The sequence below is a fragment of the Synchiropus splendidus genome, chromosome 10 (genome assembly GCF_027744825.2).
Source record: "Synchiropus splendidus isolate RoL2022-P1 chromosome 10, RoL_Sspl_1.0, whole genome shotgun sequence".
Lineage (NCBI taxonomy): Eukaryota > Metazoa > Chordata > Actinopteri > Syngnathiformes > Callionymidae > Synchiropus > Synchiropus splendidus.
In genome coordinates this window covers 2,545,738-2,572,322 of record NC_071343.1, presented here as the reverse complement: position 1 = coordinate 2,572,322, position 26,585 = coordinate 2,545,738, and the positions used below count along the sequence as shown (strand labels likewise).

Here is a 26,585-nt window from a genome sequence, read left to right as displayed (position 1 = left end):
CAGATGACCCCCAGAATGGAGACTTTCAGGACACGCTGGGGAGGGGTTCAACCGGGACATGCTGCGCCACCTGCCAGGAGCTGCAGGAGTAGAGGGACGTCCGGGCCTCCTCACTTCAGCTGCTGCCCCTGCGACCTGAGCTGCAAGCACTCGAACTGAAGCCTGACGTGGCGGCCTCCATCATCCGCTGCATGTCCTTGACAGTCACGGTGGAGCTCTCTGATGGTCACCCTGACAGAGGGAACCAACCATCAGCCGTCAGACTCTTCTTCTCCGAAACGTAATTACTGCTGACGGTGTGGAGGGAAGAAACAATCTGGGCACAGACTGCTGATGTTCCCTCAACAATGAGATCAAACGAGCGCTCTGGTCCTTTCATGAGGTCCTGAAGTGGAGAGACGAGGACAACTCAGTTGTTCCATTATGCTACCGCCACCTGCTGTCCGACTGAGCTCACAGCAGGCAGTTACAGTTCAGAGTCAAATGACAGTTAAAGGGCAAAGAAATGGAATGTCTGCATTGGCAAAAGTCAATTAACTACTGAGTTGTTTTTTTTTAATGGCCGTCTCCCAAAGTCAAATTATCATCAGGTAATGTTTGGCGACCACTGACTTATTTAGCTAGTGTTCATGTGTGTGTTTACAACAGGAGAGATCAAGGACATCTGTTACGACACACTCAATGTAAGTGTTTGTGTTAGGGATCAGAACGTTTTGGCTGGCGGGACGAGTCAAAACAAGTTGGGCCTGCTGCGAGAAGGTGGTCCACATGCATTCCAGATGGACAGAGTCAAAGCAGTGACTCATGCGGACATAAACGTCCCCGGACGCTACAACCAGTGAGGAAAACAACGGAGACTGGCAAGTGACTTCTGCTCCTCAAATAAGAAACAGGTTTGGTCACGTGACTTGGAGGCGTCTTTAGATCAGCAGCCGGAGACCAGCTGTGCTGGAGTTTCTCAAGTCATGAGGAGAAACTGATTCAGATTATTATGTCACATCTCTTTTAAAAGCACTCCAATGACACAGCTGTGTTTCAGGCGTCCACATGAAAACATTGCAGTACACATGCCAGGCCTGTGTGTGGTGCTGTGATTCACTCACACAAAAAAAGAAGAAGGCAGCGCGGCGCAAAAGACAGCTAATGCTCAACAACATGAAACCGCATCAGAGACGGAGGCTTTTCTGACACAGAAGCTGTGCAGATCCAACCGTCAGCGCCATCATGTGGACGGGATCTAAGCATCTGTTGAGTAGATGGACGGCAACAGCGGGGTCCAAACTTGTTTAGATGAGGATGGGATTTGATTTAGTGCCCTGACCTGACTCCATATTTCACAATCATCATCGCCTACTAGCTTTGTAGGGTTTTCATTTGCAAAAGTCATGGCGTTTTAAAAACAGCAAGTCATTAAAAAAAAACATTTTATATGGTACTGTGGGCCACAGGTGATCTGATCGAGGGCTGCAAACGGCCCACAGGCCAGACCTTGAACATGACAAACTAACCGACTGAGGTTGGAGACACTGAGTAAGAATGAGGAGGGAAAATGACGCTGGCAGTTGGCGCTCCGAGACGCCATGGATGGTGTCTGCAGCAGCAGGAACCGCCACTTCTCTTTATAAACATCAAAAACATGACGACTAAAATCGATTTAAAATAACACTGAATGAGCCACGATTTGTTATTAGGATTATTTTTTAATTTAAATTATTATTTAATGAGAAAGATTGGAACGGAAAGCGTGTTCAGCAAGATGAAAAATGCAGACAAAATGTGTCCGTATATTGAGAACGTTGTGATGACGTCACCACCATCCCAGAGAGAGCGGTGATGAAAAGATTCCGAACTCCTTGTTTTTTTCAGCATTTATCTGCAACATTTGAAACCACGCCGTTAGTTCTAAGGAAGCGGGTGAAGCTTCTCGCCTCCTCTGAATGAGAGCATTCTTCCCGCTGGACCGAACCGAGCCCGCCCCCGGCTCTGTGGTCCGTGTGTGACGCGCACAGGAGGCGCGCCCACCGCCGAGTGCAGCTTGGACACACGCACGGAAACACTGCACAAGCTCACAGCCCGGTGCCGACTCGCTCCGGGACTTTTGGACCGCGATTCGCCCGAGGATGCGGATGATCGGATCGAGGCGTTGAGAAGGGAAGCGACCCGGACTTGGTACGTGGAACGGCGCACTCCACGGTCGCGCTTTGATCAACTTCACTCACCGAAAATGCTCTTAAAAAGTCCATCACGTGTCACCGACTGGTGATGTTTTCCCTTCGCAACTAGCGGATCTGAGCAATCAAACTAACAAAAAAATGTCTGACTCAATTGAACGGTGCGATGACGTCATTACATTTTCGTTAACTACTTTCTATGATTTAACGACATAAAGTCTTACATTTCTAAAACCATTTACACACATTTAACGCGTCGTCTTCATGATTCATTTACAGTATTGTCACTCATGGTTGATGTAATTTGCTGTTATTATCATTATTATTGTTGTTAGTACTAGTACTAATAATAATATAAGTATTATAATAAAAGGTTTTCATGGTAGAAAAAGGCTCATTGATCAGTAAAGCAGCTGCTCTGTATGGTACTACATCTCAACATTCAGCATGTACTTGTGTTTAAGAGGCTTAGTTTCATTGTTCTCATATTCAAGTTTCCCTTGTGTCAGCGCTGATAGGTTAGCAGTTGTTTCTCCCTGTTCTGACCTTCGAAGTCAAACAAAAGCTCAGACCTCAGACAAAATATGACTTATCAGAAACATTGTCTCCAACGTCAGTGATAAGAGAAAAATCAGGCTGAAGTTGACTTGGTCTGACGTGTATTCATGTCAGCGACCTCTTTTGAACAGAAAAAAGAGCTGGAAGAGTTGGTGGTCACTGAGCCGGGGAAAATATTTTCAGAGCTATTTTAAATGTGTGATTTAGTGATTCACTAGAATCTGCTGTAACGGGAAACGGCCCTCAGGTTTACAGTAATCACACCCACCAAAGTTGTGTTTTTTAGTTCATGTTGACAGACTGCCCATGAAAAAAATGACCTGACTGTAGTGCGACGGTACGGCGCCCCCTATTGGACTTGAAGTGGACTAAAAGTGCCAGTCTGAGCGACTCTGTTCAACTGTGAGGGGAAGGCTGGGAGGTGGGGCAGCGTGACTCTAGCTGCGAGGCAGCGCCCCCCGCTCGAGGTCACCCACCCTTCAGAGTTGATCCAGATGGATGTCGACAGCATGTTGACGACACACCCAACGCTGACTCCAACACAGGAACTGAATAATGGGAAGAGCGCTCTGCCAGCTGGATCCTCCTGGAAAACATCCTGGCAGAACCAGTGTTGAGGAGACGAGAGAGCTCCCAGTCGTCTGGGCTCCTGTCGCCCCGCGGGCCTGGTGCTGGTCCAGTCCTTCAGGTGCATGAATGTAGCACTGATCGCTGGACAGGAACAAAAAGATGGTGAGATCTTTCTCAGAAGAGACACACAAAGAGACGACCCCAAAGTTCTTTGGCTCATTGTCGCCTGGAGTAATGACCACTTATGTAACTTGTTAGTAGTAATTGTAGGGACCTGTGGAGGCTAGTTTCGGGGCCCATTATGAGCCTGGAGTACTCACGGGTTTGGGAGGTGGGCTCTCGTTGACCTCATTAGAAGACCACCACTGCATTCCGAGACTTGCCACAGGACTCCGGTCCACAGGGAGACGAAGGTTTGTTTGGGCTTGGTCACATCATTTCTCACTCAGGACTTTGTGGACAGATTTATAATCTTCGTCGAAGCAAACCACTGAACCTGATTTCTAAAGAAAGGTTTGGGCTGAACCCTTCTGTCTGTCCGCCAGACTCGTCATGGACGACTACGAGAACTACGTCTACCACTACAGCGAGGAGTACGCCGACGTGGACGAGGCAAAAGATGAACCCCAGCAGAGGGAGACCATGCATGTCATCTCCATCGTGGTCTACAGCGTCTCCTTCGCGCTGGGCCTGGTTGGGAACGGGATCGTCATCTGGGTGACGGGCTGCAAGTGCAAGAGGACGGTGAACAGCGTGTGGCTGTTCAACCTGGCGCTAGCCGACTTGGTCTTCGTGCTCTTCCTCCCCTTCTCCATCGACTACATCGTGAGGGACTTCCACTGGGACTTTGGCCTGGTCATGTGCAAGCTCAACTCCTTCGTGTCGGTGATGAACATGTATGCCAGCGTGCTCTTTCTCACGGTGCTCAGCGTGGACAGGTACGTGTCCCTGGTGCACCTGGACTGGTCTCGCCGGCATCGTGCGGTGAAGCGGGCCTGGCTGGTGTGCGGCTGTGTGTGGACCCTGGCGGCCGCCTTGAGCTGCCCAGCGTTGGTGTTCCGAGACACGGTGACCTTTCACGACAAGGTGCTGTGCTTCAACAACTTCCACGAACAAGACAGACACACAGCGGCCATGAGACACGCCGTCCTGGCCGCCGTCCGCACCACCATGGGCTTCCTCCTGCCCTTCGCTGCCATCAGCGTGACTGGCATCCTCCTGGCTGTCAAAGTCAGACGGTCTGCGCTTCGCCTGTCCAGCTTCTCCAGGACGGTCTCGGCCGTCATCCTGGCCTTCTTCCTGTGCTGGGCTCCCTTCCACGCGTTCAGCCTGATGGAGCTCTCCATCCACTCCTCCGACCATCTTCACGGAGTTCTTCAAACTGGATACCCTCTGGCCACCAGCCTGGGCTTCTTCAACAGCTGCGTTAACCCGCTGCTCTACGTCCTCCTGGGTAAGAAGGTTCGCCTCATTCTGAAGCGAGCCTGCTTGGATGTAACCAAAAGTTCCCTCAGAGAGCTCAACCAGTCCGTCTCTGCCACCGAGCTGGACTCACTGCCAGAGCTTGATGAGGACAGCTCCCCGGAGGAGCCTGTGGAGTCGTCGTCGTCGCTGTGACGGCAGACGACCACAAGCCTTTGTGGGAGTCCATGAAAAACACGGCGCTTATTTGAGCGTAAATGCGGGGGATTACTGAATTACAGACATTTTCCAGTTGTCCTGTCGAGATTCTGATAGTTTTCTTTGCTGATTCAGACTTCTTCCACTGGTTTAGAGGATTAGAGTGACGGAAAAGCAGCGTAGGATCAAGAGAAAGACACTTGAGGCGTTGCCATTTCAGTCACAGCTTCAGTCGCATCATCAGGGTGAACAAGGGACAAAGATCTACAGACATGAGAGAACGGTTCAACCGGTGATAAGTGGGACCTGGTCCACCTGGTTGACCCTTTCACCACCAGGATGAGGATCAGCACTTCCAAGGCTCCTGAGATCGCATTAGCGAGTGAGGGAAGGATGGAGAAAGAGCTGAGCCAGAGGACAAAGCTCTCCACTGAACAGTAGATTTCTACTGGCCTGAAAGGAGAACAAGAATGTTGTTTTTTTGACCGGACTTCAGTCATCATGGAGAGGCTCACCGCAGAACTGTTCCTCTATGTCAACTCTCCCATAATGCACTGCAACTATTCCAGCACTTACTAGAGCGAGGATGTTGTTTAAGACAATTTTGTATTCCAGATTTAACAGTTTCAGGAGCTAGTATTAACTTTTCCAGAACAATCTTCATTCTAACCGCACATTAACCAGACCCTTGTTCTAAAGGGTTAACATGCTCTTTCATCTTATCTATTTACATTCCAAGTTGAAGCCGATCTTCTGCACAGTTTATATTCCTTGATTGTTGATATTTGATCATCAAAACAAATGAGGTTTATTTTATCTTGGAATGTTTGGAAAAATCATCTTTTTCATGAAGGTTTTGCAGGAAAGACTCTGCTCTGTAAGTGACACTGTTTTAAGAGAGGTGAACACAGAGCAGTGTCACAGGTCGTGGACAAAGGTGTGGAAAATATTTGTGAGATATGTGTGTCCTTTCCTGTTTCCTGACGTGACGTTTCCTGTTGCTTGAGGCGGCAGGAGTGGAATTCTAAGATGGTAGTGAGAAGCATGAATAAAACCTTTCCGATCAAAGTGTCTTCAGTTATTCGTATGAATGTGACGAGAGTTTGGGAACGTTGTGTTACAAACTGAATCAGAACGTGAGGAGCGCGGTCAGATCTGTATACGGCCAACTTTGATTTTTAAGGATTAAAGCCACATTTTCTCACCCCGTTGTTTTTGTTGCTGTGACCCCTCACTTGCTCCTCTTGTCTCACACCTGTGCCCTCCCCCCGGCCCCAGTCCTGCGTCCTCTGCAATTTAGTTATTGGGAATTCAAAAGTATGATTTCCTCAACTGTTAAAAAACACTTTGTGCTGTATTTGTTGCTGACAAACCACTCTTTCATTACTACATTTTCCAGTTGGCTAAAACACAACTAGGTGTCCTGGAAGAAGTCCTAGTCTATTTCAGCTAAACATGAAGAAATTGACTCTGAAAATGAAGCATAGAAAAGATGCACATTTGGGATGAGCAGGAACTGATGGGTGCACCGACCCACATCAACCACAATAAACTATTTGAGCACATGCAGCGCAGGAGACACCCTGCAGGTCGGTCTGGGGAACTGCAGGACCTGTCGTCACTAGTCAGTGTGGAGACTGTTCTTCCGTCCACTTGACACCCACCCACTTAAGTTTGGCCATCTCTCAACCCAACTGGTTAGATCTTTTTCAGGCGACTGAATCTGCCTCATGAACGATGCCCCCCTCATGTGGCTGCATTTTGGATGGGAGTCATTTTGTTCCTCTTGGGCTACAGCAGCAGACCGAACCTCTTAAATCCTGGTCTTGTTGTAGTGACATTACTCCCAGAGGATTGCTTCATAATTGATCAAGGTCAGCAGTTTCACTTCCCTGCAGCAGATGCTCTCTGTCGCTTGTTCACTCACAATAATGAACGGGATGGTCGGGAGAACATTAACCACAATGTAGACCCACAGACAACATCCACCACCATGATGCTGCTAAACGTCCTCATTAGTCTCTTAGACACAGTGAAACTACACGTCCTCCAGACGCAAGGCTGCCATCCATTAGTTCCTATTTGATTCAAGACATCAGCTTCTGTTCCTGGTGTAAACGCGGTAGGGCGCAAATCTTATCTCCCGTGGCTAAAAAATAACCAGCTGGCTGACCTGCCAAGGTCATGGTGAGGGTGTCTGGAGACGTCTTCCATGCCAGTGAGACAGGACGTCTGCTGGTTCTACAAAAAAGTCACTGAAAACGATGCAGTACTCATGCCAGGCCTGTAGGCGGTGCTCTAATGCTCTCAAAACATTAGAAGAAGGTTACCTGCAACAGTTGGCAAATGACAGGAAAACGACACTAACGTGGCAAGCCAAATGAAGTTGGCCCTAAAGGTTTTGTGTTAATGTTTCTGACAGGATGAAAGATTTTAGTGAGGCGGAGCTATGACATGACATAAAGACGCGGAACCTGCCTTCTCAGAAAGATCCACAAAGTTTCAGTGGCTGATGACGCTTGTGTGGATCAAAAGGCCTGTCAGACCCAAAACTGGTGCGAGTACAGACGCCCCCATCTTTGGGTTCGAGCGTGAGGACCTCTGACTAATGCAAGGTTTCGTGAACAAAGTTCAGCAAATACTTGGGATACGTTTAAAATGTGGCTAAAAATTCATGTATACTCACATTCATATATAAAATATGTAATGCTGTAATTCAAACAGTTATATGATTTAAAAATAATCAAAATTGAGTGGCAACAAAGCTGTCAACCAAACTGCATATTGCTTCTTCATCAGTTTCACAGTGGACCTCCAATGGGCCGAACAAATGCAAGCAAGGGGTCATATTTGGCCCCCGGGCCACATGTTCCCCAGGTCTGCTTTTTGACTCACAAAAAGTGGTTGCATGTTTATTTTCTAATTAACATAAGTCTTTAAAAGCCCCTTTAGATAGCTCATTGCAGGAGCATATATTTAAATAAAAATGGTAATAAAAACAATAATAAAATATTTACTGTATTTTTTTATATTTTATTTGCCATTCCTTCACGCTTTAATATTATAAAAACCAGTCTGTGGTGAGTTGCACATATTTGTGCATTAAGGAAAAATGTAAATTGTACATGATTCTGTTGTTTAATTCCACGAATGTCTGAATCAAATGGAGAACATATGCGCTTTAAATCAAGCCAGTCTCGGTGTGGATGGAGGTGTTGAGGGCTTCTACCCCCGCGGTGTGACGGGACGTCGTCACGAGTGAGCGGCGGGGCACATTAACTTGTTCGTCCAGAGAAAGATAGCGGAGGTCCAGGTGGATTCTTCTCGCTGACGCCCGTGAAATCTGTCGCTTCTTCACTGTCAAAAGTGGCGACACGCACGTAAAAGTCGCGCCCTCTTCACAGAATGACTGGGCTCACAGTTTGACCCTTGTTAACTAAGTTGAATTTCCAACATGGTAGGAGAGGTTGTTGTTGTGCGGCGGCTTGTTGTCATGTCCCCGCGGTGCCTGTAGTGGTGCTGTGAGGAGTCCGCCGTGGATCCAACTCCGATCCTCCCGCAGCCAAACCTTCTGACTACACTTTCCCCCGGATAACCTGTATTTACATGCGCCCTCCGCGGAAACGCAGCCGAGCTCGATGAAGATTCCGACTCCGTGTCGACGATCGATGCCCATATAGCTTAGCTGACTTCAGTATAGATTCCGGCCGTATATCTGGAGCGGATTGTGGTCGCAGCCCATAGCAGTTCAAGGTAAGCTAACGCGGTTAGCATCCTCGGCCTCGATTTCTTTGCCAGCCGACGGGCACGCGCTTCACGCGGCGTGCCTGCTTCTACTCGAGCCCGCTGCTTGTCGAGGCTAAAAGGCCCGTTGGCGATTTTACGGACTCTATCACGACAACGCAGTGTGAATTATCAATTATTCCAACATTTATCAGCGCCGCTTTGTATAATTTCGCAGTAATGGCAAAATAATTGACGTAATTTATATCGATTTTTACGGAGGCCCTTCGTGCGAGGCCGTGATCCGGTATGGAAACCTTTTGTTTGAAGATCTTTAGGAGTGATTTGCGTATATTTTTCTATCTCACGTTTGACCTAAGTTGAACACCGTCGTGTGGTTATCACTCTCGCCTTCTGGGGTCAAACAGAACCCTAATATGAGCTTTAAGAGTGGCGCTGATGTTTCCGTTTCCTGGTTAGCTACCGCCTACCAACTGTGTTTTTAGCTTCGTTACCTTTTCGAGCTAACCTTCACTGTCGGGTGTTTTTCGTCATCGCTGTTGTTTTAGAAAGCAATAACGCCGCGATAGTGTTACATATACATCACGGCAGATGAGTCAAGCTCGATGAAGCACCTGTTGTATTTTATTACAGTATTATTCGCCTGTGAATCCGCCTCTCGACTGTCGGCTAACGCTAAAGCTAACGTCAGTTGCCGCTTGAACCAATTGCCAAATTCTCCTCACCTGACTCAGATGATTATCTTTATTGACTTATTTCGACTTGTTGTAAACACATGCTCGTCCGTTTAGATTGCTTTAACCGTGTTTGAAGTCGACACGCTGAAAACTTTTCGGATACTTAAAACAAAATAAAGGTAAACCGTTGACGTTCCGCGGAGTGTTCACTTTTATTAGCGGTTTGTTTGAGGAGAATAGGTCTTACATGTTGTGGTGACGGCAATGTCTGCTTCTCACTTGCGTGTTAAATGTGGATTATTCATATTTTTAGGGTTGTTGATAACGTAGCAAGGAGCAGCTGGCATAGCAAGTTTTAAGAATATTTGTTGTAAATGATGCACAGTTGCAGTCGGCTCATGAGTCAACACTAAAATAATAATTTCAACTCAAAGTGTGCAAACGAGCATCCTCTGGTTCTGTTGATCTGCATGTATTTTCCTCTTTATGTTGTGACAGTCTGGTTGTAATTTCTTTTCTCAATGGTCTCTCATCAGCTGATGTTGTCACAGCCAAGAATCACGTGATGTATGAAGGAAAACACATACACTTCTCAGAGGTGGACAATAAGCCCTTGTGCTCATACAGCCCGAAGCTCTGCAAGCAGCGCAGACTGAACGGATATGCCTTCTGTATCCGTCATGTTTTGGAGGATAAGACGGCGCCTTTCAAGCAGTGTGAATATGTGGCCAAGTACAACAGCCAGCGCTGCACCAACCCCATCCCCAAGTCTGAGGATCGCAGGTGTGTGCTACATTTTTCACGTGTGTTACGACATTCTTCGCGCAACTCTTAACGTCTGTGTGACTGTATTCCGTTGTTATTTTATAGGTACTGCAACAGCCACCTACAGGTTCTTGGATTTATCCCGAAGAAGGAACGCAAAAAGAAGCACGATGCTTTGGAAGATCTTCGCTCCCGCGCTCACTTGGAGTCAGTGGCTCTCAATATAACGGTGCCCTCGCTCGCACTGAAAACTTCCAACGGTCTTGACGAACTTCCGCCGTCTCCCACCTACACGCGCCTGTTGCCCCTGCCTGACGGGGAACTCCTGGATCCCTTTGCCTTTTATGAGGACGACACTGATGGGGAAGAACTCGGCGCGGCTCGAAAGAGCAACGCCATCAAGAAGAAACTACAAAGCCGTCTGGTGCTTAACCAGAAACTCTGCCATGACACGGAGCTCTTCCAGCCACCTACTGAGCACTTTAGTCCCTCTCCCGTCCCCCGTGTTCATCCCTCCTCCCCCCTAAACGCTCTCCCACCGCGGCAGCAGTCAGGACTTCTCCAGCCACCTCAGCAGCAGGGTCTATTATGCAATCCACCACCACCTCAGACGGTCAACTTTCTGCCTCCAGGGCTTCCTGCTAGCTCAGCGCCCAGTCCAGTGCAAGCTTCTGGGCCATCGCTCTGCTGTAAAACATCTGTTACAGCCACTCACGTGGTCGTCATGCGCCCAGCTGCCTTCTCGCCCTCAGCCAGGTGCCTGGTCAGGTTGCGACATCTGGTGGAGCTCTGTGCCAAAAGGCAGAACGAGCACGGAGACCTTTTCCCTCATTTAGGTGCCTCATTTTTACCACTCTATACGTGAATTGTGTCACCGGTCTGTAGTGGTAGCGTGGGCTTTGTTTCCGTGAGCGGTAACCAGCTTCCTCTTCCAGGACTGGACTGGTCAGAGGACAGTGCGGAGGATGACGACGACGACGACAACCTTGAGGAGGACTCGGGGAGGTTCATGTCTTGGCAAAGCTCTTGGAGGCCGCAGAACGGGTTCGTCTCACAGCGGATGCTTTCTCGGCAGGAGCCACGTCTTTTTAATCAATGTTCCTTCCTCCTCTCAGGTTGGACGACGACGCTGGTTCCTCCCGGAGAACACGACTGCTCCGGCTTTGTTCCTACCTTCGAGAGAAGTACAAGCACATGTGCCGACAGGAACGGGCCAACCTCCGCCAGAAGAGATACCGCTATGCCTTCCGCAAAGCCTTGCTGCACGCTGCCAGTAAAAACCCGGACTGTGCCGGTCAGCTCATCCAGGAGCTGCAGGACGCCAGCAGAAGCTCGTCGAGGTATTGTGGGGCAAATGTGTGCCTTAACTTGGGCGTCACCCAGGTGTGCTCAGTGTCGAATGTCTCTACAGCACGGCGCCTGCAGGGCAGCAAACCTCGGATGCCAGGACATGCACCGGTAGCACAAAGGGCCAACCTTGCAGCAACCGGGCGCTGCCCTTCACTCAACATTGCTTTCAGCGTATCCTTGTCAACTAGCTCAGATATGAACAATAAACTTGCCAAGAAGGCCGCTGTTCTTAGCCGGAGCCAGAGAGTCTTGCTCGTCTTCTCTCCAGTGCATCTTCCTCTCAGATCTTTGTCCTTGACGCTTCTCCATAGACATTCTGTTAAATCGCTCCCAGCAGCTCTTTGCTAGTTGCACAGCCAAATTCGCTGACGGCCAGCAGTGCTCCATCCCTGTGTTTGACATCACCCACCAGACGCCACTCTGCGAAGAACACGCCAAAAAGATGGTACGTTCAGAAGCTCACACCAAGGTGTTGGTCGCACAGAGAACCGAGCCTCTCTTCAACACAGGACAACTTCCTGCGCGGGGACTGCAACCGACGAGTGCAACACCAGCAGCAGCATCAGCGGAAGCCGCGCAAAAAGACCAAACCCCCGGCGCTCACCAAAAAACACAAGAAGAAGAGGAGGAGAGGGCCACGGAGGCCGCAGAAGCCCATCCCTCCGGCGATGCCTCAGGGGAACCTGGGGATGCCTTCAACCAGCCTGGCCATGCATTCGCAGGCCAGCATCAGGTCTGTCCCTGAACGCACTGTCACCGTTGGTCTTTGAGAGGTGTCGTCTCACGGTGGTGGTCAAATGTGTCGCAGGAGTCCTTCAACTCCAGACCTGAGTGCAGAGGAGCTGCCTGATGACATCACCAATGACATGGCAGACATTCCAAACGACCTGGAGCTCAACCAGGAAGACTTCTCAGACGTGTTGCCCCGACTGCCTGACGACCTGCAGGACTTCGACTTGTTTGAAGGCGAGTGTCGTGACCCGGTTGCCTGTGGTCTTGTCTCTAACCGCCACTCATCCGTCCAGGTAAAAACGGGGACCTCCTGCCCACCACGGAGGAGGCTGAGGAGCTGGTGCGTGCGCTCCAAGCCATGGGGTCTTACCCGGACTCCCTGGTGTGTCTGACCTCCATGGCAGACCTGGCCCCCTCTGAGGGAGTGGACCAGCGGGCCCTGACAGTGTTGCCAGGCGGGATGGGCGACCTTCTCAACGGCCGCATCACGACGGAGAACTTCAGCAGCCTGGAGCTGGAGGACAACCTGCTGCAGTCCACTGGTGCTCACTTTCAGCCAGCGAACCAGCCACCGACGGGCAGCTTGACCTCGGCCCCCTCGGTGGCAGCCCCCTCCACCGCCGCCCTGCTCAGCCAGACGGCCCTCACGGAGCGGACGTTCTCCCGGACTCACCCCTCTCACGTTCTGTCCAAGTCCGACGTGCCCACGTCGTCTCCTCAGAGCAGCCACTACAGCAGCGAGCACGTTCCTTCACCGTACAGCGACCAAATATCTTCGCCCCACGCCAGCGCTTTCCAAACGGACCCCCCTTTGCTGCTAGAAGTCCCCATAAGCGGTGTACCCGGACCCCCTCGCTCGTCGTGGAACAATTTGCCCCTTCCCCTCACCGACCCCACGCAGTTCGGCAGCCTGCTGGGCTCCGACACTCACCTCATATCCACCTCTCTGTCCACGCCCCCGGCCACCACGCACTCGGTGACGCTGCAGCCGATGGCCGCTCTGTCAGCGATGCCCCCGAGCTGCCTGACCGGCCTGACCACGCCCCAGCCCCCCTCCTCGCCCTCGCAGGACCCCCTGGCCTCCACGCAGCCCAAGCAGCAGCTCCCTCAGTTCAGCGCGGCCTTCGGCCACCAGCTGGCCTCCCACAGCGGCATCCCGAAAGACGTGCAGCCCAGCCACAGCTCCACAGCGCCCCCCGCTGGCTTCTCCATCATCAGCGCCACCACTGCAAGTGCCAACAGTACCTCCGCGCCCTTCACACAGAGCAAATGAGAGCGGGTGGCGCCGCCAGACCGGGACTTGGCGTGTGGTTCTGGGAACTTGCTGCCGGTCAGTGTGAGCTGAAGCATCAGGAAGTTGGGCCTCAGGAGAGCTTCTCAGTCATGTGTACTCACTTGTTCTTCATTCACACGGCGACTCTCTTCTCACTCGTGTCACCCTCCAGCGCAAGCTTGTGATGTTGGTTCTGTTTCACGCCGTCTGACCTCATCGTCGGTTTCACTTTTCTATAGCAATAAACGGAACGGTGGTCTGGATATGTAGCTCTGTTCCTGGTGAGTCTGGTCGCCGGTGCCCTTCACGCGGGTCAGCGGGCGTTGAAATCTGGGCCCAAAATAGAATCTAGAATCAGGACGAATCGAATCCGGAATCAGGAGAGTGAATACATGAGTAGTTTTTGATTACGGCAGATTAATGTTGGACCTGTGGCCCGGTGTCGTGGAGTGTTGGCGCCATAGTTTAGCGGTCTGTTTTGATGGTGGATTGTTGAGTAGCAATCAGTTGAAGTATTACGTGTGACTTGTTGTCAAACCGGTTGGAGGGATCAATGTTTGCTGTGTCGTCATTTTGTATTTAACACGGAGAATATTTTTGATAGCTATTTAAGGAAGTGTTATGAAATCCCGTTTGCATGAAGCAGCGACCTTATTTTTTTCTTTCCAGCGACATCCGACGAAACATCATTTTCGTTTGCACAAATCCAGGCAGGTCATGCGAGGAGACGCGGCTTTACTTTCCCACGGCCTCGCCGTGACATCACACCTGGCGACGGCCGCCGTGATGCGGCTTGTGTTCTGAGGAGGCTGACAAATTCCGATTATTGGTTGAATGTACTGTACAACTGTTTTTAAAGCTAGGACGAGCTAATCTGGTCACCTTTTGTTATCGGTCCTCGGTTGATTTGTCTAAGGTATTTTTTGTATACAAAGTTTTACATTTTTATGTATATTTTTCTTGTGTACAAATGATGTAATATGTGTACAAACACTGTATGTAATATGTGTATATAGTGTGAGAAAACCTTTTTTTTTTTTTTTGGATGTATAAATAAACTTGCTGTGAGGTATTTGATGACGGCATTGTTCCTGCTCTTCACTCACCCTCAGTCTTCTCTTGCCTCAGTTCGTCCTCTTCAGGTTCAAACGTCTCATGCTGTGGTGACATCTTGGCTCAGACCAGCATCAGCCTGGAGGATGTTGAGAGGTGTTGCATCACAGAGCCGAAAACCACCTCCCTCCACTCTTTCATTTCAGCATCAACTTTGATGCATGATCTGAAGATCACTGTGGACTGTTGACATTCACCAGCCATGGCTCAACCAGGAAGATCAAGGAGGTTGTGGCGGAGGTAACCACCTGCGCCATCGAGGGGCATGGTGGTCATGAACAAGACACCATCTTCTCCATGAGGAGGTAACTGAAGGTTCTTCACAAGAAGGAAGCAGAACTCTGTGGAAGTGATGGAGAGGAGGACCAGGACTCAAATCAGAAACCCCATTGGACCTCCAAGTTCCTACACAACGCAGGGCGCCTGATCCGACCACCGCATGGCTCCCGCTAACCCCTCCCAGAATAAAACCACTTCATACCGTTCCTGCAGACTGTTAGCATCCATGTGGTATCACAAACGCAGTGAATGATGCAGCAGCTCATTCGCGTCACACGTGTGTGTGTGTGTGTGTGCGTGTGGAGGGACTTTTCAATGATTCATGGTGTGGTCGACCAGGAAGCGTCTGGGCTCCTGCCACACATCTTTACTTTATTTCTTCAAAAAAGGAAACACGCTTTAAAACTATAGAACAGTGGACACAAACATTTGAAAAGACACTGTAAAGTAACCAATTATAGCTGAAGGAGAATATTTCAACCCGCTCATTGACAAAAGCAGTTCAACTTTGAGCCAGAAAAGATCACCATTTTATCATTTGATCCCTCTGGTTTACTACTGCAGCTGAGAGCAACGGAAGTTCTCCACCAGAGCAGTGAAAAAAGTCCCTCGAGGACGTGACTAGAACTGATCACATTTCAGCTGTTTAACTCGACTTGATTTATCATTTGAAGAATAGTTTGGGCAACATGAAACTTTCATCATGCGTCAGACAAAAAACGTTTTGATGTATCAAAATAAAATTCAAAAAGTTCAAAAGTTTCTAAACATTTTTCTCAGCGCACTGAAGTTTACTTTGCATAAATATCTTGAAATGTTTGGCTAAGGCTTTCGTGGGTCACATGACCCGGACTCCTTTCCTCCCTGTTTCGGGCACTCTGAATCATCCTGTTAAACTCAAATCAAATATGACCCACACCTGAAATAACAGGATAAAAATACAAGTGGCTGTTCCTGTGCTAGATATAACATCAAGCAGGTAACATTCAGACGCTCCCCAGTCAGCACTAGGTGCTACTCCAAGACGGACCAGAGAAACGACTCTTCTTGTTTGATGTCGGCGGCACCCAGCTGTGATTCCATGAGACCCAGAAGAGAAGAATTCCCTCCTTGAGGTGCATGTTGTGCAGTTAGGTGCTGCTATACACAGGTGAGCTTGATTTATCCACCAACGCAGCCGATCAGACCCCAGCAGTTTTCACACGTGCGTCCACCTTAAATCAGCATTTATTTCCCAAAAACCACACGTTACCCCGTGTCACAGCACCCATCTATGCAGTGACGCCGCCTCAGATCGAAAGCTTATGGCAGAGTTTGGGCTTGTCTGACAGAAAAGGTAAAAACAAACAAGTATTTACTAGATTGTTTATTTCTTATTCAACAATAAATCAAACCTAAGTTAGCAAACATACGGAACCATCGTCTGTCACCCAAAAATATCCTTTATGCGATTGCCATTCAACAGGTAATACTGCTCTGCCCGGTTACAAAAATACTCCTGGTGCAGCGTTATTGCCATACGACACTCAGAGGGGGCGGAGGTCCGGGGGTGGGAAGAGGGCTACCATGGACTAGTTCAGTACCATGTTCGGTTTTGGACCAACAGACTTCAACAAAGTGCAACGCTCGAACGGTGGTCGTGGAAGGTGCAAATCAGGTGGGAGTAAAGACGGAGGGCTTAGGTGGCACATCAGGACGCGTGAAGGGAGCGCCACCCCAGAGTCCTGCGGCCGGGTGAGGAATGTCAGGGCCGTCCGTCATGTCTGGTCCAAACGCTCGGGGAGCTGAAGTCGGGACACGTGTTGAAGCCGTGGCTCTCAGTCTAAGGCCGTATGCTAGAACGCATACAAACATTTCAGCGCCGTCATGCGCCCTACACATAAACCGGTCCCGACCAGGCGTGTGTGTGTGTGGACGTCACCCGGACCCCATGAGCTCGACAAGCGAGCGTCTTGAAATGTCAGGAGCCGGACTGGTCCCAGTTTGCGAGGTTCGCAGCGGCGAGCTACTGAGTTATGGCTGCGAAAGTCCAAGGCATTTCAGTTGAAGTGCAAGAAGAGCTGCGACGAGACAAGCAGCGGCTCCCCGGAAGACAAACGGTCGGCGGAATGAAGAAACTCTCTTGCTCTCACACTCACGTACCAAAACAACAATCAACAGCCAGTGTTTCAAGTCGCTGGGAATGATCCAGATGTGCAACTAAACGTTAAAGGGAGAGGGCAGGCAGGGGGCGCCGTCCTGGCGCACTACAGCCCAGATAGAAAAGTACGAAGGCAAGGCAATCTGGATTATGGCCGTGGAAGGATTTACCTGGACCATGGTCCGTCTTTAAGAGATCTGCTATTTACACGTCTGTACAAGAGCCCCGCTCAGCACCGGCCGGCTGCAGCAGGAGACCTGAGTTTTCAGTAGGATGCCTGGCCACCTTCCACAGGGAATCTAACCAGCGACAGATACACGGCTCAAGTACCGTCTCTGAAATAAAAAAAAGCCAAGCGTAAACATCTGTGATTCAGCAAAGTCCCTGCAGCTCATCATCTACACTGGTAACAGTGGACAGTCTGGAGCGGCGCCACCTGGTGGCGTGCAAGCGTATCAACAGCGTTTGCCTTCCACCGCGGGTCAAGCTCCAGGCGCCACCGCTGACCCGCCGGTGGTCGGGTGACGGAGGGTCTTCTCAGTGAGACGAGGCCACCTGAGGCTGAGAGAACCTGGCAGATGAAACATCAGTGAGAACCATACAGGGCTGCAGAGAAGTGAGAGTTTGAGAGGTGGCGGCAGGGGGAGCTGGAAGTGGATCTGACATTAAATGAAACCCAAAACTCTCCCTTGAATGGTTCACATCTGAAGGAGAAGCAGAGACGGAGACAGGGATCCAAGTCTCCAGTCATGGGATTGAGAAAGAGCTGAGCCAGAGGACAAAGCCTCCACTGAGCAGTGGGTTTCTCCTCTCACCTCCTCCCACCAAAGAACAAGAGTTTCTCTGTCTGGACTCTCAGTCATACAGGGGAGACTGACAGTAGAACCTCGGCTGCTCCACATAGAGAAAAGAGAGGTGGCGCAAACATCCTGCCTCCCTAGGCGGAGACCCCGGGCCAGACCCAGCGCTTTCACCCAGACAAACTGGCAGAGGAACTTTCTGGGGAGAGGAGTGGGTCTCTTCACTTCAGCTACTGCCCCCATGACCCAGCTGACAGGGCATTACCTCTGAAGTCTCTGCACCAGTTCTGCCACCAGAGAGTCACAGACCCCTGGGTGCGTCTCCTCGGCCACCAAAATGGCGTCGTGAAGCTCCTTGGCTGTCTCCGGTTTGCCGTTGCTGGCCTCACCCTTCTCTTTCAGCTGCACAGATGGGAGAGGAAACATCAGTCTGACTGAAACCAGCGGAGGCCTGAGAACGTTAGCGAGACCATCACCTCTGCGAACAAGGGGGAGAAGATGGTGGACAAGCTCTGAGACAAGGGCCTCCTGGAGCTCTCCTGCTCCTGTGAACAGCAAGGTGGAGGGCTCAGAATGGCAGAGGTCATTTATGTTTTAGAGAAAAATTGTCATTTACTTCTGTTTTCTCAGGCTCAGCAGGCAGCGCGGCTCCATTCTGAATCTTTTTCAGGTCTCTCTCCCTGATGGTGAAGATCCAGTCGTCGTTGCTGGTGTCAACGCCCCCCGACGCTTCACCTTTAGCCTCCCTAAAACATCAATGGAGACCATGTGTGAAACAGTGACCTCTAATGGCGCTCTTTGACACTGCAGTCTGTGCACTGTCCAGACGTACTCGTCAGAGTCCTCGGAGCTGGACTCCTCTCTGGACTGCTCCGACTTCCACCGCCTGTAACCGTCGACCAGCTCCGTCAGGTAGGATGTCTTCTTGGCGTGCCGCACGATCAGCTTGTGCTTCAGCAGCTCTTTGGCGCTTGGCCTCTGAGGAAACAACGAGCGTGTCGGCGGGTGCAGCTGATGGAGGGTGAAGTCGATGAGCAACACTCACGAAACTGGGCTCTTTATTCAAACACGCCTCAACAAACTCCTTCAGGGGTTTGCTGTAGCTCCCCTCCAGGGTGGGAGGGTTGTTCTTTGGAATGAGGAAGAGGGCTTTCATGGGGTGCAGCTCTGAGTGCGGGGGCTCCCCTTTCGCAAGCTCGATGGCCGTTATTCCTAGCGACCAAATGTCTGCCTGCAACAACACCATCGTAACAGTTGAAGCCATCACACACAGACACTCTGAAGGACAGTCACGCTGTGGTTGACCAACAGATTTGCACACAGTCACGTTGGGACAGAAATAAACAACCACAACATCAGCTGAACAATCACCACCGCTTACACAATCAGGTTCACTAGAGTTCATCTACATTTTAAAACATATCTAGTCTGTTCTCCTGTTGTGACACTCAGTCGAACGCAACCGTGAGCACTTTAGTCGAAGCACATGGCAGAGGTGGGTGAATATGATTTACTGGGACTGTAGTGAGTCAGGCCAAAAGAAGAAAGCAACACATGAAATGAAGCCTGAATAGGATGGAAAAACATGAAAAATACTGAAATGATGAAAGTTTTCAATGAGAAAAACATTGTGTGTATAATTAATGTTAAATGTAGTCTATTCTTCATAGATTAAAAAGTACATCATTGAATTCAACATTAAATATTAATCAGCACATGCATCCCCAGGTTTAACAAGCTGAACACAATGTTTTCAAGGCACGACTCCCAGTTCCTGTGGCTGACTCGCATCACATGGGAGGTAAGTTCACTGAAGAGTGGCGCTCACCTTCGAGTCGTACGCCGACTGCTTTATAACTTCGGGTGCCATCCAGAAGGGAGTTCCAACAAACGTGTTTCTCTTTATCTGCGTGTCAGTCAGCTGACCTGCCACACCAAAATCTGCAAGCTTCACCTCGCCTTGTTCCGAAAGCAACACATTGGCCGCTGAAAACGGGGGGAAAAGGAGTCAGAGGGATATTATTATATTGATCACAGAAAGCAGCAGCATTCAAATAGTTTAGTGATACTGCAGAGGCTTTTCATAACAGACAAGTGTGTGGTGCATCACCTTTGATATCTCTGTGGATCTTCTTTTCAGAATGAAGGTATTCCAGACCTTTCAGGATTTCTCTGAGAATTGTGGCGATTTGCGTTTCGTCGAGAGCCCCGGGTTCCAACTGGACACACACACACACACACACCAGTCATGAAAAATAAACAAAACCACATCACATGCACCAATTTGCTTGCAGAACTCAAGCACTTACCAAATCCAGAGCTGATCCTCCACCCAAATATTCCATTATAATCCATAATTTTGTTCCCTGAAAAAGAAAAATGCACCGTTTTCACCTCTAAAAATGACACGACCATGTAAACAAGCCCCTCATCATCAGCACCAACCATCTGATGCACTTATTTGATCTCAATGTGCTTTTAAACATTGAAGCGGAAGAAATCCTGAGATTAATGATCCCGCCAACTCTGCCTAATAGTTGGCCTAAATAAAGAACAAATAAAGGAAGTTCAACTTCAACTGTTTTGTCAGACGATGATGACACAGAGAGCAAGCCAACAGAACGTTTAAACAGTGCAACACTCGACAAACATTCCATTTCCTCTACTTCTGCTAGTGACACACACCTGAATCACATAAAACTTGTTCTAAGACACTGTTTTTGATGAAAGGGGGGTAACACCAATGGAAGGAAGGAAAAACTGCAATTTCATTTCAAATACAGACGTGATAGAAAAGCAAGCTTCCTAATAACAACAGTAAAGTCCTCAATTATTTCCACTGTTTAGCACAGCTGCGCAGACCTGAAGAAATTACGAAACTCCTCTCCCAGAGAAGACTACTACCTCATTGCTACAGATGTAACTAGGTGAGAATATTGGAATGTAACATAAGAGGAGATAAAATAAATAATCAGATCAGGGAAGACGAGGACTGTACAACTGGCATGAATCTAAAAGGTTACAGGTGAGGTTTCAAAGAATCAACCTACATCAATCATATACTGAAATAACATTCTCATACAGAGAAACAATACATTCCTGATCAAACTAAAACATCAAAATATTCAATTGCTCCCTGGATGGAGAATTTTCTGCCACTGCCTTCATCTGTCACAGCACCACATGCAATTAGAACATCTTAAGTAAAACAATTGTTTTCTGAAGACAAACAACGTTCATCAGCTTGTCTGCCCCACTTCCTGTGAGAACTAACAAATGACTCACTGTGGTCTGAATGAAGCAGCACCAACATCATCGCAACTACAAGAGTGACTTCTTCATTAAGGAATGAAAATGCATTTTTCCATTTAACGGTATATGTATTGTGTAATGACGACCAGCAGTGGCAGTGTAACCTGAAGAGGGAAGTCAACAGTGTATTCGATTCAGAGAACAGAAGGGGAGAACTTGTCCCTCGGCTTCAACACAACCAATAAAGCCCTTCAGGAAGCTGAGAAAGCCTGGTATGATATCAACCAGCCACCCTTGAGTGTGCTTGAGAATACAGCCCTCTGCTGGTGTGTACCGGAGGCTTCAGTACTGTCACACTGGAGACACACAGATGCTGCTGCAGTTTAATTTAGAGACAGGAAGTGGTTGGGATGAGCGCTAGGCTCACTAAAACCCCACCAGACTGAGCCACAAGTCTTTCCCCTGCCAGAACCATTACTGAGCTAATGGGCCTGCACTTCCCTCTGCTGTTAAGTACTGCAGTAAAGCGTGAGAGGCACTCTGGGCACCTCACAAGGACGTGTAGTGTGAAACTGTACCACAGTTACAGAAGCTAGCACAGGGATGGCTATCGTATATAAAGATGAATTTAACCGGAGACATTTTGTACAATTATATGTTTGAGGCAGGTTCAGTTTCTCTCTCTTTCTACCGGGGGCTCAGGTAGATTCGTCTCAGGCAGTTTGGTAATGGGTCTCTTTTCCAAAGGTCGGTGTCTCCACTCAGTGTAGCGCTGTTTCTGTTATTAGCGTTCCTACTCAAGCTAATGACCACAGCGAAGAAGTGAGATGATGATAGGTATGAGATAGGACGACTCCAACAAGACAGAATAGTCTGATATCTGATCGTGAGTTTGCACACGGCGAGTCACAGACGACCCGGCAAGATTACAATTTCACATAGGTGAATGAAATGACAATAAAATTCTGTTATTTTAAGCCAGATATTTGAGTGACTGACTGACAAAAACCTGGGTTTGAAAAGCTATAACTTCAGCCTGGCCTTCAGTCTGGCTCGCTAGTCCCTCTCTTTATTGGACATGCAATGGTACCACAGTGCTCTGCGAAAACTGTTCATTTGACCCATAGCAGCAAGCAGCTGTCAGTTCTGATGGATTTGGATTAAATGAAGAAAAGCAGAGGGAGGAAGCACCTGGGACTCTAAAGTTATGATTGAAAGAGTCAGGGGAGGGAGGGAAATAAACAGCTGCAAAATTAGTCCTTTCAAACTGTTGAACTGAATGGTAACTTGTCAATTTTGGTAAATTTGCAAAGAGGTGATGAAACTTGAAACTGACTGAGGCTCTCTCTCAGAAGTTTATACGTCTTCTTCATCAAAAAAGAAGAGAATTGTTTTCAAGGGAACTCATGGAGTCACACAGTTAAATATTACACACAAAGTAATTCATGTTATAGCTACAGCGTTATTAGTAGTCATCCTCATACTTTACCATACTTCATTGTAATTATAAATTGAGTCAGTATGGAAGGGTCGTTGCATGTCCACTGTAAGGCCCGATTAAAATGAAATAAACCAAGTGTTTTATTTGGAACACATCAGAGACAACAGCTTTGTTCAGAGAATTACATCAAATACGTCTCAAAATTCAGTGACACGAAGTGAGAGCACCATCGACAAAGAAGGAGAATCCAGAATATTCAACCTCCTGGAGCCGCGGACAAAGGTGTCATTTGAAATGGCTACATTTTACTCTCTCTAACCATGTAAATAAAAGATCCATCACCTGTGATGAGCAAGCTCTCTGAGGTTCCATGCATCACCTTCTCTACATGTATCTGGGCCAAATTACTCGTGCATTTTTCGTTCCATTGCCCATATGAATTATTTATTGACCCACATTGCATGGTGAGACGCAGAGATCTAGTTTTTTGTCCGGACGACGAGTAGCTCACCTTCAAATACGAGCCAAAGTACTTGGTGATGAAGGGGCTGTCGCACTGGCTGAGCACCGTGATTTCCTGCTGAATGTCCTCGATTTCGTCCTCGGCTTCTTCCAGATCGATTATTTTAATGGCGACAACTTTTTGAGTCCGATTGTCGATGCCTTTGAACACTTCGCCAAAAGAGCCCTTGCCTATCTTTTCCAGCTTGGTAAAGAATTCCTCCGGATCGGCCCGGAAATTCTGTGAAAGAGAAGCGAGGGACGACGTCAGTTACAGGAAGTGAGCAAGATCTGATGCACGCGTACATGTTACAGAAGGAACAGCTTTAAATTAGGTCAATGTATTGGAGCCTGAGGTGATGAAACGTTTGTGTGTGAAGTTTATTTGTTCCCGCAGTCTTGTTTTGTGTACCTCTCTTATTAAGACCACAGAAGTGTTTTTGCCGCTACATTCTTATAGGCTTTGCATAAGGAACTGCGGTTCCGCCAACAACATAGTGTACTGAAAACGCCCTCACTCTGAATTAGCTTAGCATTTATTAGTCAACACAACGTGGAGAATTGTGCTATTTATTTCAATCCAGTTGAGAGCAATACTTAATGATCAACAATAAAATTCTGATTAGATAAATTGCTTTACCAGATTGTCTTTGAATCCATCGCCTTACAGGCTGAAATGCTAAATTAAATTTAAGTTAAATGAACGTGATCTATAATTTAAGATACATATAGTCATTTTTAAGGATTCATTCATCTGAATTTGGCTGTTTAAGGGCATCACAAACAACAAGCATAAAACCTTTACAAATACAAGTGTATTGCAGATGTTCAGTGTAACTTGTACAATAGATGTTTTCTTTACATATATATATTTAGAGGATATTTAATGTTATTACAATGCAAGATCAGAAACTGAAATTTTCATTTTTAATTCCAGATGTTACTAAAGAACAATAACATCAACAACATTTCTCCATCAAATCCACTGCTTCTTCGACCTCGAAATAACAGGAAAACTAAAAGCCTCTCGTGGCAGTCAGATTAAGTTCCTGTAAGCAATGTAATACTTGTATGAATTTTACTGTAAAAGTATGTGCAAACAAAAAACATGTTGATTATCCTCAGGTGAAATTGTGGGAACAGCAGAGAGAGGTCTGATAGATCAGAAAGAGTGTTGCGCCGTCCCCAGAGAGCAATTTCCAGTGCAAGTGCTAATGCATGGTGTTCAAACTTTTATGCCAGAGAGAGGCAGGGAATTTGGCAAACAGAGCAGAGGGGAGTAGAAACAACACAGATCTATCATAACAGGGTTGTGGTCAGTCATCCAGGTGAAAATCATAATGTGGAGTCTGACCTCTGCAACAACAATAGACTGAAAAGAACAAGGGGAGGGGGAGGAGGGCAGACTACACACGATGGGAAAGCACTTGCTATATCCACAGTCAGCAGCTTTATTGGCACAACCAAAGCTGACTGAACCTCGTGCTGATTGATGTCTCAGCGGTACCACAAAACTGTGGTCGGCACGGCTCAGCCACCGACTCTTCAAACAGACACCTCTTGAGAAACATTTTACCTTTGAAAATCCTTAACTGAACAGCGTGCAACAAAATAGTATTTGAATTTGAACTTAGCTGGTGTGTTTAACTATCGTGAGTCAAGTGTTTTTTTAATCGGAAACACAAACAGTGCCTTAAAGGTGCTGTATAAAGCAATTATTAATACAAAAGTTGACTCATCAAGCACCTGTCAGAGACATTCAAGACTATAAAAAATGTAAAACGTAAATTTGCATATAAAGTAGTGGAGATACTTTTCTAGAAAAATGTCCTACATCAGCTACATCACAGGACAATTTATAAAACTTAAATTAATGATTCATAATAACTGACAACAGTATGTGACATCAGAAACATTTATTTAAAAAAGGTCAGCACCTTGTTTGAAATGCTATGATCAACGTAACGTTATATTTAAACTATGGACATCCACAGGAAAACAAACGAAAGAGATTACGATCACAAAGTGGCCATGTTCCTCTACCTTTTGAGTAAAAAGAACCACTTCAATAAATGCTGGGAGACACAAGTAGATTTACGGGGGTCGTACAGGTGAGCGCTTGTTCTGACCCGAAATTAAAGATGTGAAACGTAAACGGAACAGTTGAGTATGACTGAAACTTCAACATGGACAGTAAATCAAATCGAGACGACATTAAGAAGGGTTCAAACAAGAGCATTTACAAGCATGTCGGGCGTGGACTCAGACTGGTAACATAGTTTGGGAAACAACAACAACCAAGAGTCAAGAACGGTGGTAATGGTCGAGTTACCTGAATCCCCGGTAGTGCAGCCTGTATCGGGGAGTGCGCCATGTCGTCAGGTCGGAGAAGACGACGCCTTCCTTATCAACTTCCAGTCACTCGGTTCGTGCTGCAGATTCCGTTAAGCCGGTTTAAGAGATAACGGAACAAGTTGCAGCACAATTAATAACAATGTCTCACTCCCTCGGCACTTAGCTTCGGTTAGCTGCAGCTAGTTAGCAAACAGTTGAGCTGCTCATCTATCACGACTTCAGCGGACGGACGTTGCGTCTCAGTTGGTCCTGACTGGCTTTGTGATATTTACAGAAGCTGTCGGACACAAACGAGTCACCAGCAGACGACACATTGGCAGTTTAATAGTTGCTCCGCTTGTTGTTCTGTTGCTTCAGTACTTTTCTCCGTCGCCCGCCGCCATCTTGGTTAATATCATTTTCCTTCTGCAGAGAGCCAATCAGAGCCCAGAAGAGCGGCTGACAGCAGTGACGTCACATGCTCGTCGGTGAACGCGAAAAGTAAACTTCTGAACGTTATAATCACATTCAAAACTGGCTTTGTTGGCTCAGTGCCGCCGGGCAATTGCGACACTATTAATATTCAACACTTCAGGTGGCGAGTGACATGATAAAAGGCACGGGACTTTGTAAACAGGAGACAACTTTAACAGGTGAAATCAAATGTTTATCTTGCCCCTGTGTCCGGTTATTTTGAAAATGGAATCTTTAATGGTCCACATGGACATCATCATTATAATCGATATTGATTATAGATATCGACTGATGCACATTTGTCTGATTCTTAATCCACCGTCTTTTAATAGAGTTCCGTCTGGCAAGCACGAAGGATACAGGGCTTTCTTCTGTTTTCTCCCTTTTCCCGTTGATTTCTCCTCTTTTCCTCTCTTTATTTCTTCAACACTCATTCATGCATGAATTCCATTCGATACGTTTAGCTAGTAATGACTTGAAATGACTCAAAATCGATTTTCGAAATAACTTTATTTTGTAATAAAGTTTCATATTTTTCACATCTGATATTTGTTACGTAAATTAATAATTTTCTCATATTCATCGATTGACAATGAAAACCTTCAGAATGAATGTCATCCTCCTATAGACATCAGTTAACCTCCATGTTTATGGACTGTGGGAGGAAGCTGGAGTGCCAGAACTGGAATAATAATAATAATAATAACATAAAACAAAAGCATCTCTGACAGTCACATCAAACAATTTATTTTCATGAGAATATAACTTACACAAAAATATAAAATAAGATG

At 47.6% G+C, this 26,585-nt stretch overlaps 3 protein-coding genes across 5 annotated transcripts; 2 read left to right on the top strand and 1 right to left on the bottom strand.

Moving 5' to 3' along the window:
- Positions 1-1,916: 1,916 nt before the first annotated feature.
- On the top strand, positions 1,917-6,058 carry cmklr2 (chemerin chemokine-like receptor 2). Its single transcript, XM_053876605.1, has 2 exons — positions 1,917-2,169; positions 3,845-6,058. Exon 2 carries the CDS (start codon positions 3,852-3,854, stop codon positions 4,914-4,916), a length of 1,065 nt encoding a protein of 354 aa, XP_053732580.1. The 5' UTR covers positions 1,917-2,169; positions 3,845-3,851; the 3' UTR covers positions 4,917-6,058.
- A 2,262-nt stretch (positions 6,059-8,320) lies between these two features.
- Positions 8,321-14,537, top strand: LOC128766457 (INO80 complex subunit D). Of its 3 annotated transcripts, none has more exons than XM_053878110.1 (10): positions 8,321-8,672; positions 9,877-10,123; positions 10,211-10,941; positions 11,041-11,149; positions 11,221-11,445; positions 11,517-11,626; positions 11,767-11,900; positions 11,965-12,188; positions 12,264-12,421; positions 12,481-14,537. In XM_053878110.1, exons 2-10 carry the CDS (start codon positions 9,906-9,908, stop codon positions 13,458-13,460), a joined length of 2,889 nt encoding a protein of 962 aa, XP_053734085.1. In that variant the 5' UTR covers positions 8,321-8,672; positions 9,877-9,905; the 3' UTR covers positions 13,461-14,537. The 3 variants fall into 3 exon arrangements, with proteins under 3 accessions (XP_053734085.1, XP_053734087.1, XP_053734086.1); XM_053878112.1 differs by lacking the exon at positions 8,321-8,672 and adding an exon at positions 8,736-8,949; XM_053878111.1 differs by lacking the exon at positions 8,321-8,672 and adding an exon at positions 8,988-9,519.
- Positions 14,538-16,203: 1,666 nt separating this feature from the next.
- On the bottom strand, positions 16,204-25,790 carry stk24a (serine/threonine kinase 24a (STE20 homolog, yeast)). The gene is made up of 11 exons (XM_053878114.1): positions 25,319-25,790; positions 22,997-23,227; positions 20,102-20,158; positions 19,903-20,011; positions 19,621-19,778; positions 18,838-19,023; positions 18,625-18,770; positions 18,409-18,538; positions 18,269-18,337; positions 18,058-18,194; positions 16,204-17,563 (listed from the first exon to the last, which is right to left on the bottom strand). Exons 1-11 carry the CDS (start codon positions 25,358-25,360, stop codon positions 17,530-17,532), a joined length of 1,299 nt encoding a protein of 432 aa, XP_053734089.1. The 5' UTR covers positions 25,361-25,790; the 3' UTR covers positions 16,204-17,529.
- Positions 25,791-26,585: the final 795 nt, after the last annotated feature.

Excerpts from the sequence above, each read along its gene's own strand:
- cmklr2 (XM_053876605.1), top strand. The coding sequence starts at position 3,852 with ATGGACGACTACGAGAACTACGTCTACCACTACAGCGAGGAGTACGCC.
- LOC128766457 (XM_053878110.1), top strand. The coding sequence starts at position 9,906 with ATGTATGAAGGAAAACACATACACTTCTCAGAGGTGGACAATAAGCCC. Across the intron at positions 11,446-11,516 it reads GCCAGCAGAAGCTCGTCGAG|CACGGCGCCTGCAGGGCAGC; the intron begins GTATTGTGGGGC and ends ATGTCTCTACAG. Across the intron at positions 12,422-12,480 it reads GGACTTCGACTTGTTTGAAG|GTAAAAACGGGGACCTCCTG; the intron begins GCGAGTGTCGTG and ends TCATCCGTCCAG.
- stk24a (XM_053878114.1), bottom strand. The coding sequence starts at position 25,360 with ATGGCGCACTCCCCGATACAGGCTGCACTACCGGGGATTCAG. Across the intron at positions 20,159-22,996 it reads ACTTTGGCTCGTATTTGAAG|GGAACAAAATTATGGATTAT; the intron begins GTGAGCTACTCG and ends TTTCTTTTTCAG. Across the intron at positions 18,771-18,837 it reads TGAATAAAGAGCCCAGTTTC|AGGCCAAGCGCCAAAGAGCT; the intron begins GTGAGTGTTGCT and ends TTGTTTCCTCAG.